Consider the following 14,850-nt stretch of genomic DNA (forward strand, 5'->3'; position numbering starts at 1 on the left):
CACTCTTCAAGATTTTTTAACAAGCAAATAGCAACTGCTGGGAATTTGCTGTAACAGTAATATGAAGTTTTTGTGTGTGTAATAACACAAAGATCAAAGGACCAATGGTATGAAGTGTAAGATTTGAAAAAAGATGGTACCATGTTAAAAGTTTAATATCTGTTATGTTGGAATATTGGGAACTTCAGCATCTATTTTATTATTTTCTGTAGCTTTGGAAATTTCATAATTCACATTTTTAAATTTTAAGCAAGCAAACAGGCCAGGATAGGTGAAATAAAAATAGTAAATGTTTAAAATTGTTAAATTTGGGTAATGGGGCTTTTTTCCATATTTTGCTAAGTTTGACATTTTTGCATAAGTTGAAATTTCCCATAAAAAAAGTTTTATTGAAAATTAAAAATTATGGCAGCGCCTGGATGGCTCAGTTGGTTGAGCATCCAACTCTTGAGTTCAGCTCAGGTCTTGATCCCAGGGTCCGTGGAATGGAGCCCCACTTCAGGCTCCACACCAAGCAGGAAGCCTGCTTGAGATTCCTTCTGTCTCCCTTTGCCTCTCTCCTCCTTGCTCACTCGCTCTCTCAAAAACAAAAACTAACAACAAAACACTAAAAAATACACAGGGCATGTGGCTGGCTCAATTGATCTCAGGGTCATGGGTTTGAGCCCCACATTGGATGTAGAGATTAATAAAATACATAAACTTCCTCTAAAACCTAAAAATTAAAACGTCATACATTTTTGTGTGTAATTTGCACATGCATAGAAAGTTTCTGGAAGGGCAAAGCAACAGCCAATAGAGAGAACTCTTCCTCACTGCCTCAAACAGATATAATTTTTACAGCTTTCATTTAGTTCTCAGGTTCTCAGAATCCTGGAGCCCAAGCATGTCATTAAGATTTGTGGAGGGGGTGGAAGACAGCAGGGAGAACAGGGAGACAGCTGCTGCCGCCCGGGTCTAGGTATGAACAAAATAGGGCTGGGTTCATGACAGTAGCAGTGGGGGTAGAGAGGAGGGGACTGACTGAAGAACTATTTCAGAGGTAGAATTGACAGGACCTCACGAGCTCCTTTGAGAGCAAGAATCATCCTTCTTTGCTTAACGGGATTTCCCTCACAACGGAAGGGTGTGTGATTCCAAAGAGATTTCCCGTTATATTCCTTACTAAATTTTAGGAGGTAAAAATTCACATAGTTGAACTCAAGCATAGTTCGTTTAATGAACTACTGCAATCCCCTTTCGCTCTCTTCTAACTATGAACTTGACTGTCTCTTTATACCTTCGCTCATCAGTTAAATCAGTACATTTCTTTTTCGTTTTGTTGTTGACTAGGAGGATCTCTGTCATTGCAAACAAGAGTCCCGACTAAAGATTACATATACACAAACTTTTGCATGAATTACAGGTATTCATGTATCTCCTCTCTCCCCACAAGCTCTTATACTCCTAGGCCTTCAGCTTTAGAGTGAGGTGTAGCTAAAGCGAATACCCACTCACAATATTCCCTGCTTAATAACCCTTTATGGGCTCCAACGGTTTGCTGGGTGACTGTCCACACCTCTCCAACCTCAGGGATGATTCCCCTAGCACCCAGTGCTCCCAGGGTCCTTCCACTGACCATATTGCATGGTATTTGTTTGTGTGGTACAGGGACACACGTCCCAGGCGAAGAGCTTCTTGTCTGAGGCTGTAGCTGAAGCTTTCCACAACCAGGAGCTCAGCTTTGCTCCCTGGGGAGAGCTCCCCTGGGGATTCCCAATGACATCATGAAGAAGGAAGACAGATGACACAAAGGAAGGGCCACTCACTCCCTGAATCTAACCCACTATGTTCAGACGAACTCCAAGGACCCTCGTACATTGCCTCATCAAATTGCCTAAACAGGAAACTTCAGACCCCATCCCCCCACCACCACAGGGCACAGTAATGCCTTTTGGCCTCTGCAACATTCCTGCTATGGTAATGTCATTGAGCAAAGGTTTTTAGAGAACATGGGAATTTTTCGATATTCCCTGACAAATTTGAGGGTCTAAAAAAAAAGGGATTATCAGAGGACAAGAACATTAAGCAAAATAACTCATCCAGGCACTGACAGACCTCTGACTTCTGATGCTCTGTCAGGAGTTTCCTCACCAGTAAAGAACCACCCTGAATCTGCCCTTGCTGAGTCCCTGGAGGAAGGAGACAGGTGATTTGTTCACTGGGGATGTCAGCAGTGGGTCAAGGCCTCTGGTACAGGTGGGTCTGCTGGGGGCACTCCCTACTCTTTGTACTGTCAGGGAGAAAGAACTTCCTCTGTCCTACAGTCCTCCTAGAAGGATTTAGAATCAAATTGACATGAGAGATTAAGAGGAGAAAACCACATTAAAAAAATTTTTTTTAGTGTTTTTGAGAGATAAAGAGAGACAGAGACAGAGCGTGAACAGGGGAGGAGCAGACAGATAGGGAGACACAGAATCAGAAGCAGGCTCCAAGCACAGAGCCTGATGCGGGGCTCAAACTCACAAACCGCAAGATTGTGACCTGGGACGAAGTCGGACGTTCAACTGGCTGAGCCACCCAGGCGCCCCGAGAAAAATCACATTTAAAAGGCATGTATACAGGGAATCCACATAGACAAGACATTCCAAGACAATGAAATTGCTGCCTCCAATAAGACAAAGGGGCAATGTGAGGCTCACTAGGAGGAGAAGCGGTAGGGGACTGAGGATACAAAGGGAAGAAAACTCATTAGCAAGGTGAAAAGAGATATTTGGAAAAAACAAGGTTGCTCTATTATGCAGATAAATGCCTTCATAAAGGGGGGGGGGTCTCTGTTAATTAATACTTCTCTTCCTGTTGCAGACTCTCCTTTCCAATGTAAATTTAGGCAGTTGGGGGTGGGGTGGGGAGATAGCGTTTCCTGCATCGATTGCGTTTTCATTACTTTTAACTCGGAATAATCTTTGTGCCACAGTGGCACACTTTGGGGCATCTCATCCTGTACCCCTTCACTGTTTTCGGGATGCAAAGAACTGGCTGAGGCAGTGGGCATGGAGAAGGCATGATGGATCTGAGAGGCTGTAGGGATGAGGGAATGAGGGAGTCAAAACACGGAGGTCTCAAGCCTGGGAGACAGGTGAAAAGACCAGGTTTGTTTTAGGCTATGCCAAATTTAAATTCAAAGGCAAGTAGCGGGATCTAAAAAAATGAAAACAGGGGCGGCTGGGTGGCTCAGTCAGTTGACCCTCAACTTCAGCTCAGGTCATGATCTCAGGGTAAGTTCAAGCCCCACATCCGACTCGCTGCTGTCAGTGCAAAGCCCACTTGGGATCCTCTGTCTCCCTCTCTTTCTCTGCCCTTCCCCCGCTGACGCTCTCTCAAAAATAAATATTTAAAACAAACAAACAAACAAACTCATAGTTAACGAGAACAGACTGGTAGTTGGATGACTGGAGAATGGGTGAAGGGGGTTGACAGGTACAAACTTCCAGTTGTAAAATAAATAATCCTGGAGATGTACAGCATGGTAGCACGTTGACTACGTACTGCATATTTTAAAGTTAGTGAGAGTCAATCTAAAAAGTTCTCATCACAAGAAAAAATACATAAGGTGATCGATGTTAACCAGACTTACGGAGGTGAACGCTTCCAAATGTATACAAAGATCAAGCCATTAGTTGCACACCTGAAACTGATACAGTACTATATGTTAATTGTATCTTAATTTAAAACAAGTTTTGTTCTTGTTTTTAACCCACGGTCAGACTTGACGGGAAAGGAGAGACGGGAGTGGGGCTGAAGATGAGGTCAGGATAAAGACCCAGGTTTGCAGCCCTTGCCCGGAAGGAAACAGCTCTCAGAGGCAGATTTGGAGGCGCCCGCGGAGAACGCGAACCGCCCAAGAGCACAAGACTGCAGCTCATTACCGTGAAGGTTCTTAGCCTCCCTCGGTGCCCCCTTCCCAGAGTGGGGAGAAAGCAGGGTAGGGGGCGGTGGTTGCAATGGTCTCTTCTGGTCCTCGAAAAGAGCGCCCCTTGGCGGGAGGGCCTGGTCTCGACCGCCAGTCTCTGGAAGACCTCGCAATTCCGGCGCAGACGGGCCGCGCCATTTTCCCCCCTTCTAGCGCCCGGCGCCCCAGGATGTTCAACCAGATAAGAGGCGCTCTGCTCCCGGAATCTGAGCAAGGAAGCCGGGCCCCCAGCGCGGACTTCTCGCCCCAAAGGCAGCTAGGCTGTCGCTCACAGAGGACGCGCTTCCCGGGAGCCTTAAAGCTGCCTTGTCCGGGACGCTAAGCCGGAAGCCGTGCCGCCCGCTTCCGCGCGCCAGCCGGAAGTGCCTGCCACCCGAGGCAAAGGGGCTTCCTGTGGGTCATGCATGCGGTTCGGCATGGCGGCCCCCTTAGCCGGGAAGAAGATCGTGTTTGTCACGGGGAACGCCAAGAAGCTGGAGGAGGTGCCGGGAGGGCGCGGGAGGCCGACCAGTAGGCGGCTGGGGGGTAGCGTGTGGCAGGGCCCGCTGAGGATAGGGCGGAGAGAAGCGGTCTCCAGGTGGAGGGGGCACGGAGAGGCGGACCCGGGCGTGTGGAACGGGCTGGGCCTCGTGGAGTGAAACAGCCTTGTGTGCGGAGTGGGGCGGCCGGTGGTTGGCCTTGATAGAATGAAGGCGTTGACAGATCCGGGCTTGTGAGCTCGGGGTTGCGGGAGCCAAAGGAGTGCCGGGTCCATAGTACCTGTGCCAGTGGTCACCTATTAAGCTAGACCCCAAACCGTGCCTCTTGACACCCCTCCGGAGCTGATCCAGGCCGCCCTGCGGACCCAGGAGTGCCAGACAACGCGTGGGGCAGGCATCCAAACTGAGCCGTCCACGCCCCACCACGGTTCAGAAATGTGGTCCTCAGCCTCTCCAAGCCTGTTTCCTTCTCTGTGAAATGGGGATGGTTTGAGAGGTCTGTTTCACAAACCAGTTGGGTGGAGGAGTGAGAGAGGCAATGGATCCAGAGTTCCTGCCTCTGGGAATTTGTGGCTAGCTGTGAGGATTGTGCGGGTGGACAGATAGCCTTTGGCAGCAAGTAATAGGGACACCAGAAGTTTATATAAACCACCAGGTGACTTTTCCTAGTAACACAATGTTACAATGTGATGTCTCACAAGACTTGAGCCTCTCAAGGGCCTATCTAGTCCTTGTAGTTCTCTCTGGATGCTCATCCCTTTCCTGCTGGTGTTTTTCTGCTTCCTTCCCTCCTGCTGGAGGGGGCAGTGAGGCTTCTGCCATACATTAGCTCTGATTAGCTTTGCTTTGGTCAAGGGTTTGCCCCTGCTCAGTCAGCCATGGCCAAGGAGGTGAGTCATGGTGCAAAATTGGTGACATCCGCTAGATATGTCTGAGGCAGACGAGTGGGATGCAGTCATTAGGGGCCTCTTCATTTGTCTGCAGTATAGAGAATGATAGCACTTTTGTACCAGTGTAGGGTGTCCTACTCAGGAGCCAGAGCCCTGTGCTAATGAAAAGTTTGGGATCTTGAGGCCAGACCAGTCAAACAGACAAGTAGTGACACGCTGAACAGAGCACCATCACAAAGGAAATTCTGTTGTACAATTCTCAAAATATAAATATTTGTAGGGGCGCCTGGGTGGCGCAGTTGGTTAAGTGTCTAACTTTTGAGCTTGGCTCAGGTCATGATCTCACAGTTGGTGAGTTCGAGCCCTGCATCAGGCTGTGTGGTGATGGCATGGAACCTGCTTGGGATTCTGTCTCTCCCTCTCTCTGCCGCTCCCCAGCTTGTGCGCTCTCTCTCTCAAAACAAATAAATAAACTTAAAAAAAAAAAAAAGGAAAGAAAGTTCAAAATATACATGTTTGTGATCTAGTTAACATATACTTTATTAACGCATTAAAGGATTCAATCTAGCAGTGTGTAGTTACCATACTTTTATTTTATTCATTTATTATTTTTTTAATGTTTATTTATTTTTGAGATAGAGAGTGACAGAGCACGAACGGGGGGGGGGGGGGGGAGGTGGGGGGGGTAGAGAGAAGGAGACACAGAATCCAAAGCAGGCTCCAGGCTCTGAGCTGTCAGCACAGAGCCCAACTCGGGGCTCAAACTCACTTAATCGTGAGATCATGACCTGCACTGAAGTTGGAGGCTTAACCGATTGAGCCACCCAGGCGCCCCTGTTACCATAATTTTAAAAGAGTATTGTAAATATTGTGAGATTCTGCTCTAGCTATAATGGAATATGACAACATGTGTGATTTTATTTTTTATTTTTAGAGAGAGAGTGAGCAGAAGAGAAGGCAGAGGGAGAGAATCCTAAGCAGGCTTCACACTTACTATGGAGCCTGATGCAGGGCTCAATCCCACAACCCTGGGATCATGACCTGAGCTGAAACGAACGGATGCTCAACCCCACGTGTGTGATTTTAATAGATTTAAAGGTCACAGGAACTGCTGACGCTGTTTTGGTTTTCTATATTCACAATTGGAAAAGATGCTAAATTTCAGCTAGGGAGTAGTGAAAATAAAAAGGTATTTTTTCCCATCCAGGTTTACAGGCTTCTTGAATTCTGGGTAACCCCCGATCGAGAACTGGAATAGGAGGTTAGGTAGAGTTGCAGGGAGCGGGGAGAAGGGGAGAGGGTATTCCGGGTAGCTGGTTAACATGAACAGAGAGACCTGAAGTAGGAGGGGTAGGAGGCTGAGCAGATGGGGAAGCTGACCTGCTGGAGTGGGGCCCTGAAGTCTGGAGTGAGGCTCATGGGCCTAATTTGGTAAGCCTGAGGGGACTGGCCCGAGAATTACCTGAAGAGAAAAGTGGACGACAGCTTGTGTAGTATGGGGAAATTGTTAACAAATGGTAATAAATGTTTTTTCATTTTGGAACAGGTCATTCAGATTCTGGGAGATAAGTTTCCGTGCACTTTGGTGGCACAGAAGATTGACCGTATGTCTCTGTTTTGTTTTATTTTTGAAAACTCGTTCCATTTCTCTGTCTCCCTGTGACCTGACTCTCTGTGTGTCTGTTTCTCCAATAAGTGCCAGAGTACCAGGGAGAGCCTGATGAGATTTCCATACAGAAGTGTCAGGAGGCAGCTCGCCAGGTGCTTGTTCCTCGTGTGTCCCATGCTTATTCCTCTTGTCCTGGGGGCTCCTGGGGGCTGTGCCTGCTGGGCTCAGGCAGAGAATAATAGGGTGGGCACAGTTGGTCAAAACTTCAAGGACCTGCCCAGGCCAGCTAGATTGGGGCCAATTAATGTTTCTTTCTTCTCAACATTGACTGCATAGTATCTCCCAGACCACCACACACACACACACACACACACACACACACACACACACACACACTTCTCTCTCTGATTTTCAGATACATACATTCCAATCCCTACATTGTCCCCACACACATCTATCTACCGCTGCACTCACACATCTCTGTGGAATTGAGAAAGAGCACTTTATGAAGAGCCTGAGTGTGAATCTCAGCTTTCAGCTCTCCTGTTGCTGTGCCTGGAATAAGCTTTACAACCTGCCAAGTTTTTGGTGTTCCTATCTCTAAAGTGAAGATAAGAGATTACCCAAGGGCTGTTTCCTGTAGCTGTTTCCTGCTGCTACAGATCACAACTAGCTGTGTGTCTGGCCCCAGCCAGGGTGGCCTAGGAATTCAGGCTAGGGACAGGGCCTACTCCTGGTCACAGGTCTCAGGGCTCCATTTCCATGTGCTGCAGGTGCAGGGGCCCGTACTGGTGGAGGACACCTGTCTGTGCTTCAACGCCCTTGGGGGCCTCCCTGGCCCCTACATGTGAGTGCTCCCCTTGCAGGCGCCTGGCCACAAAACCACCTCAACTTTGAAATGATTGGTTACCTAATACTGTGGGTCATTCACTGTCTTGGTGTCAGCACCAATATTTCACATTGTCCCGAGAAGGGATTAGGGATGGGGGAGAGGCATGCCTTTCTTTCTTTTGTAAAGTGTGAGAATGTGATTGTGTAAGTGGAGATGGGCAAGAGGAACCCACCCGCTGGAGAGGTACATTCGTGGCAGATCAATTTCAGGAAAAAGGAAATGAGGAAGTTGAGATCTGAAAATGGATTTCCTTAAAACTGTCCAGCGCCCTGGACACCCTCAGATGGTCCTTGTGTATCTCTAGGATACAAATACCCCGATTTGAATACCCTTGGCCGGGGTTGGAGGACATACGCACAGAAGTGCTTTTGCTGGGTTTTGGATATGTATATGCTGAACTTTTGGATCGCCAGTATGTCTGCCAGGGCAGCTGCACCTTACGTATGTTGCACCATACCCTCACCGGCGCTTATTAGGGCTTCAGTGTTTTGCAGTGTGGGGGATGTGAAGTGTTACCACATTTGGTTTTAGTTTGCATTTTTCTAATTACCAGTGAGGTTGAGGTCTTCATAGGTTTATTGATCTGTGCATTGCCTGTATGCCTCCATCCTTTTTCCTATTATTTCTCTTCATTTTGAATTGCGGCATTTTCTGCCCTGTCACGTGGCCGTCCCAGGGCTCTACTCCCTGGGGAGTGCAGCCCAGAGAAGATGGTAGGAAGCTCCAGCTGCTCCTGTTGTCTGATTCACCTTCGTTTCTCTTGCAGAAAGTGGTTTCTGGAGAAGTTAAAGCCTGAAGGTATTAATCTCCTTTATTATTCTCTTCTTTTATCTATTGGGAATTGAGAATCTGGAGGTGGTCCAGTGGAGGAATCCCAACTAGTAATCAGGAATCTCAGGTTCTAGCCCCCACCATGGAGCCTGTGTTCATCTGTTTCACTATCTATAAGGAGCAGCTGCCACTCTCCCTACACACACCCAGCTCCAGGGAGCTCTGAGAAGATGGGAGTGGGAGTGGGGGTGCTGTGAGTTTTGGAGACAAAGGGGCTGCAGTTTATTCTGGCTGAGAGGGCTGGCCCTATTGACTGCTGGCCTGTCCTTGCCTTAGCGAGGGCCTGGGCTGGGGGACTGGCCGCCCCTTGCATACCCTGTCACGTTGTGGGCCAAAATGTCCCCTCCTTAGGTGCCTTAAAAACACTTTATATTATGGAGCATTTCAAACATATACAGTAGTAGAATAGAATAATGAGCTCCATGTGCCCGTCACCCAGTTTCCAGGGTTATAAGCACGGAACCTATCTGACGACATGTATAAGCTCCCCAAATTTGGTGGCTCCCCCGTCCAGGGACTCAGGGATGGGGAGTAAGGCTGGGAGCTGAGCTGCACAGCCATCACTGTATATCCCCCCCCCCCCCCCCCCCCCCCAGGTCTCCACCAGCTCCTGGCTGGGTTTGAGGACAAGTCAGCCTATGCGCTCTGCACGTTTGCACTCAGCACTGGGGACCCCAGCGAGCCAGTGCGCCTGTTCAGGGGCCGGACCTCGGTGCGTACGAATAATAGTTCCCCCATGTGCCGCCAGAGGGTGCTGTGGCTTGAGCCAATGGCCCAGGGTCTAATGCAGGAGGGTGGTGGGAAGGGCCCTCCTGGCCAGTTAGTTCCCAGAGCTTTGCCCAGGCATGCCCCTGGGCATGACAACCTGAAGTGCTGTCAATCCCCAAATCTATTTGACCTCTGAGGCTGTTGTTTCTGGGATACGCACAGTGGCTCATGGCTGTTGAGGCCTGGTATACCTAGAGCCCTGCACTGTGTGCCCTTCTAGGAAGCAGATATGGAACTGAAGGTGACAACACCCAGAGCTACATGGACAACCCCAGTTGCTTCCAGCTCAAGTCTTTTTATCCAACTGCTGAGGCTATAGCTTCCCTTGAGCATCTCACAGCCTTTCCAACTTTTCATGTTCCTGTGGAATCTTCTTCCCCTAGCTCATTCCTTCCTTGGCTGCCCTTGAACACACCCATGCCTGCCTAGCACACCCTTGGGTTCAGAAACACACCCCTGTGCTTCTCACAGGGTCCAGACCACCTTCTGGGCTGGCCTGCTCCCCCGACAGTGCGGCTGTTCATCCTTGTGTCGGGAGGATACATTCTGGCACATCACTCCTCTGCCAGTCCCTTCTTCTCATGATAAGATCCAGAGTCTCCTGTGGCCCACAGAGCCATACCCCAGAGGCTCCTCTGGGGGTTGCCCACAGACATCTCATCATGCCCTGCTGGTTACATTTTTTTTTTTTTTTTTTTTTTAATTTTAGAGAGAGTGTGTGCAGGGGAGAAGGGGCAGAGGGAGAGAGAGAATGTGTGCCCTGTTGTACAACAGATCTCTAGAACTTTTTCATCCTGCAAAATTGAAACTATACCCATTGAGCAAAAACTCCCCCTTTCCCCTCCCCACTGAACCCTGGCAACTGGTATTCCACTTTTGTTTCTAAGAGTTTGGCAACTTCAGGCCCCTCCTATAAGTGGAATCCTACGTACAGTATTTGTCTTTTTTGTGGCTGGCTTATTTCTTAGTATAATGTCCGTCATGGATCATTTGTGTTGTAGCATGTGACAGAATTCCTCCTTTTTATTGAGGCTGAATAATATCCATTGTATGTATATTCACATTTGTTTTGTCCATTTATCCATCGATGGGCGTTTCAATTGCCTCCACATTCGGCTATTGTGAATAATGCTGCTATGAACATGGGTGTGCAGATACCTCTTGAGATCTTGTGCTCAGTTCTCTTGGCCGAACAGAGCCAGGATTGCTGGATCATAATTGCTGGGAAAAATTAGTCGTAGTTGTCTGCTACTTTCACAGAAACGTTCTCTAGAAAATCAGAAGTATGAATGACTACAGGCCCTGCTGATGGGGCTTGCTCCCTGGGGTCCCCGTTCCCTATTTCCTGTTGTCTCCGCAGCTCTGGCTGCTTCACGCACTTTGTCGCTGGCCAGCCTCTGCTTCCGCTGAGGTGGCTTTGTTTCTTCTGGTTTTGTTCTCACTCGAGCTTTCTAAACCCAGTCACGTTGTCTTCTCTGCAACGCCCGTGCCAAGCCCTTCCCCATCTTGGGTCCTGACACCGGCTGTGTCTACCACCTGGAGTGTTCTTGCCCAGCACTTGTATGTGGCTAAAGTGTCTCCTCATGGAGTTCCTCATCTAGGTTACTGCATGCTGTTGTTCTTGAGCCCAGCTTCCTGTCTGTTCCCTCAAAGGCACTTTGCATTTGGTAATCGTTAATCTGTTGACTGGTGGAAAGCCTGTTTTGCGTAAGAGACCCATTCTATGAGGGTAAGGCTGGGCCTGCTATTACCCCAGTGCTGAGAACACTACCTGCCCCACCATTCGTGGTGTGGGTGAGGTTCAGAGTGGTCAGCTGTGGGCCTTGGTCACATAGCTCCCCACTAGCGGTAGCAGAATTTGCCTTTGGTCTGAACAGTTTGGCAGTTATGGCTACTGGCTCATCCTCATCCTCTACCGCTTCCCTTGTATTTATTTTTTTTTTTAAGTTTATTTACTTTGAGAGAGAGAGAGAGAAAGACCAAGAGAGCAAGTAGAGGAGGAGGAGAGGGAGAGGGAGAGGGAGGATCTGAAGCTGTAAGCTCAGAGCCTTACGCAAGGCTCAAACTCCTGAACTGTGAAATCACAACTCCAGCAGAAACCTAGATGGATGCTTCACTGACTGAGCCACGCAGGCACCCCTTCCCTTGTATTTTTAAGATTACTATTATTGTTATTATTTTTAAGTTTTTAAATTTATTTTGAGAGAGACAGAGCACGAGCAGGGAAGGGGCAGAAAGAGAGGGAGAGAATCTCCAATAGGCTTCACGCTTTCAGTGTAGAGCCCAGTGCGGGGCTCGAGCTCACAAACCGTGAGATTGTGATCTGAGCCGAAATCAAGAATCCGAAATCAAGAGCTTAACTGACTGAGCCACCAGGAGCCCCTTATTATTTTTTAACTTTTACGGCAACATGACAGCTCATGATGCTGAGTTAAATTGTTGTTTGTTAACATTTTTCTGTTGGAATTTGCCTATTACAGCCAGTATTTACTGAACTCATTTGTGTATTGGACACTGTGCTAAGTGATTTCTGTTTCTTCATTTAATTATTAGGGCCTCCTTTGTATTTTGAGAAATGCAGCAATTTATTTCACTTAGCATAATAAAAATGAGCGCCTGAGTGGCTCAGTTGGTCAAGCATCCAATTCCTGATTTCAGCTCAGGTCATGATTTCACTATTGTGAGATCGAGCCCCACGTCAAGGGACAGTGCAGAGCCTGCTTGGGATTCTCTCTCTACCTCTCTCTATCACTAAAAATAAAACATTTGTTTAAAAAAATTGAGTAGCAGGCCGAGGGCTTCTTTGCATAGTTTGGCACCTTATAACTTCTATTAAGAGAAAATGTTTTCTGTCAGTTTTTCCAAGTTGACTTTCTTCTTTATTGAGGTCACAGTTTGTGAAAGCTAGGGAGGGCAGGTGGCCCCAGGGGTATCAGTGTATCTGTGGGCTCAAGTTTGTCATTCTTCCGTGTGTGTGTGTGTGTGTGTGTGTGTGTGTGTGTGTGAGAGAGAGAGAGAGAGAGAGAGAGAGAGAAGGGAGAGCTGCCCCACTGCATATTATTTGTGTATTCAGCAAACATTTGCAGGTACCATGGACCCCTTGAAACCATATCTTTTGAGTAAATGGGGCTTAACCAAACTGAACTCACACTGGCTACTACCCTTCTCCTAGTGCATCTCCTCTATGGCCAGTGACATACCTGTCCCTCCCTTTCGTCTGGCAGGGCCGGATTGTGGTGCCCCGAGGCTGCCGGGACTTCGGCTGGGATCCTTGTTTTCAGCCTGATGGATACGAGCAGACGTAAGGAGCTCCATTTTCTCCCAGGGATGTGGGGTCAGGATAGCCACAGTCTGGGTTGGGTCAGCGCCCCGCCTCAGTGCAGGCACGCAGGCACGGGCGGGGCCAGGCCACGGGCTGCCGTTCCAGCTGAAGGCAGCTCCGCTGGGGTGGACTCAAGGAATCCGAGTGGGCCAGTCTCCAGCGTAGGGGCAGCCGGGCGGAGCTGGGAGTCCTGGGCGCCCGGGCTCCAGCTCGCCATGGAGCAGCTGCAGGACTGCAGTGCTTTCCCCTTTCCGCCCTGACAGTTCTGTGGGATGATTCGACTTCCCTATCTGGTTTGGAAAAGCGTTAATATTTACAGCCTCTGGTGGGCACCGCATGAAACCCCCACGGTGCCAAGCGTTCTCAGTGTGTCACGGGAACCCACCCCCTTTATTTACACTGGACATGTTGGCCATTATTGGAATCAAGTGTTCCAGACTAGAGGGGCCCTTAGGGAGTGTGGCCTGGGGCCTCACAATAGCCAAACAGGGCTGAGGACAACATGAAGCCCCACCGTCCAAGAATGCAAGAGACAGAAATGCTCTATGTCCGCTCTGTTCAATCCAACACGTGGTTAGGGTGACTGAGGTACTGAAATTATTTTTACTCCATTGTGGTAGATTTCAATTCAAATGGCCGCTTGTGGCTAGTGGCCACATAGCGGACAGCATGGCTCTGAAGTACCCAAGAGGGGTGTGGGATTCTCACCTCACTAGAGTCCTGATGTGGAGGAGTGGCCACTGGCCGGCTGTCCCGTGCCACCCCCGCAGTACATGAGAGGAGACTGTCGTATTTGCTCTGTCAGGCCCCACCGCTTCCTGTCAACAGATGACAAAGCTGATCAAATATGCAGCTTATCCCCCAGTCCCTGGCTTCCCTTAATGACTTTTGGACAGTAGAGCAAATCTAACATCTTTCCGCACTCATTAATATGGGTTTCCAGCTACAGGGGAATTTAAAAATCTCTCCAGTTTTTTAAAAAATTAACCCTGGCTGTCAGGAGCTGGTGGCCCCGCCACCCTTTCCTAGTGACTCCTTGAGCTTCGGGTTCCGGGGCAGGTGAGGGATGAACACCCCCTGAATCCAGCCTCCTCTGAACTGCTGCTGTTGCCCCTTAGGTACGCAGAGATGCCCAAAGCTGAGAAGAACACCATCTCCCATCGCTTCCGGGCCCTGCTTGAGCTGCAGAAATACTTTGGCAGCCCGAGTCCTCCGGTAGCCGGTGACAGTCGCCCTGGCGGGGGATCTGGGGAAGGCTAGCCTGAACCTCCCCCATCAGGCACCCCTCCAAGTACTTCCTTCAGGGTTCCCACTTGCTAGGGGTGTTGAGACACCTCACCAGCCCTGCTTGGAGGAGCAGCTGGCTCTGCTTGGAGAAACTTTGGGCAGGGACACCATTTTCTTGCCCTCGGGGATTCAGTGGTCCCTCCTGCAGCCCCTGGCTTAGGATCCTAAAAGGACCTTGGATGTTATCCTGGCCACATCAGGATGGAGGTTTCGGGAAGAACCACACAAATAGCCCTAGATGTGTAAAAAATGCAACAAGTAAGTGTACTGGAAGACACTTGTCTTGAAAATAAACGATACGTCCATTTTGAAACCTGCCCTGGGCAGTTGTCTGTCTCCCGAGTCCCTTTTGGCAGGAGCAGGAAACCTCTCAGGTTGGGGGTGATGGTGGGACAAGGGCGGCAGCTGAGGGTGTTGGAGTAGTGCATCTTTCCTTTCGTTCTTGAAGTCTCTGATCACAAGCTGATCTTTTCTTGGCCAGATCCACACCGCCCACCCACCCATTGTGGGATGCCACCACCCAGCTGGCCTCCATGGTGTTTGCTGGGTTGGGGGCAGGCAGTGCAGAATGTTGAGTGCTTTTGCAGTATTTCACTATGGCATTAGAGCAGCCAAAGTGTTGGTTTATGATTATAATGCCAAGTTCATTTGTATGGCAGGGGAGCAGGGTGGAATCTTGACCCCAGTGGGATGACATGACATGGTTCAGCCTGGGGCCTCCAAGCTTTTCGGGAAGCTTGTCTCAGCTGCCCCAGGTCCTCGCTGTGACCCAGTGAAGCCATTTTCTGGACGGGACTTTAAGGGGCCTGGGGTGGCTCCC

The 14,850-nt window shown here is 49.2% G+C and overlaps 1 protein-coding gene across 3 annotated transcripts; it reads left to right on the forward strand.

The window, feature by feature from the left end:
* The first annotated feature begins 4,063 nt into the window (after positions 1-4,063).
* Positions 4,064-14,347, forward strand: ITPA (inosine triphosphatase). Of its 3 annotated transcripts, XM_019462685.2 has the most exons (8): positions 4,073-4,434; positions 6,868-6,925; positions 7,018-7,082; positions 7,704-7,777; positions 8,589-8,620; positions 9,250-9,365; positions 12,646-12,722; positions 13,862-14,347. In XM_019462685.2, exons 1-8 carry the CDS (start codon positions 4,357-4,359, stop codon positions 14,001-14,003), a joined length of 642 nt encoding a protein of 213 aa, XP_019318230.1. In that variant the 5' UTR covers positions 4,073-4,356; the 3' UTR covers positions 14,004-14,347. The 3 variants fall into 3 exon arrangements, with proteins under 3 accessions (XP_019318231.1, XP_019318230.1, XP_019318232.1); XM_019462686.2 differs by lacking the exon at positions 6,868-6,925 and having other exon boundaries at positions 4,064-4,434; XM_019462687.2 differs by lacking the exons at positions 4,073-4,434; positions 7,018-7,082 and adding an exon at positions 6,002-6,752.
* Positions 14,348-14,850: the final 503 nt, after the last annotated feature.

Source organism: Panthera pardus, unplaced genomic scaffold (genome assembly GCF_024362965.1).
Source record: "Panthera pardus isolate Hobbes unplaced genomic scaffold, ASM2436296v1 HiC_scaffold_25, whole genome shotgun sequence".
NCBI classification, from domain to species: Eukaryota; Metazoa; Chordata; class Mammalia; order Carnivora; family Felidae; genus Panthera; species Panthera pardus.

Bases quoted from the DNA above. Each gene is read 5' to 3' on its own strand.
- ITPA (XM_019462685.2), top strand. From the start codon at position 4,357: ATGCGGTTCGGCATGGCGGCCCCCTTAGCCGGGAAGAAGATCGTGTTT. The intron at 7,083-7,703 runs GTGCTTGTTCCT...CATGTGCTGCAG, and splicing joins GTCAGGAGGCAGCTCGCCAG to GTGCAGGGGCCCGTACTGGT. The intron at 9,366-12,645 runs GTGCGTACGAAT...TTCGTCTGGCAG, and splicing joins TGTTCAGGGGCCGGACCTCG to GGCCGGATTGTGGTGCCCCG.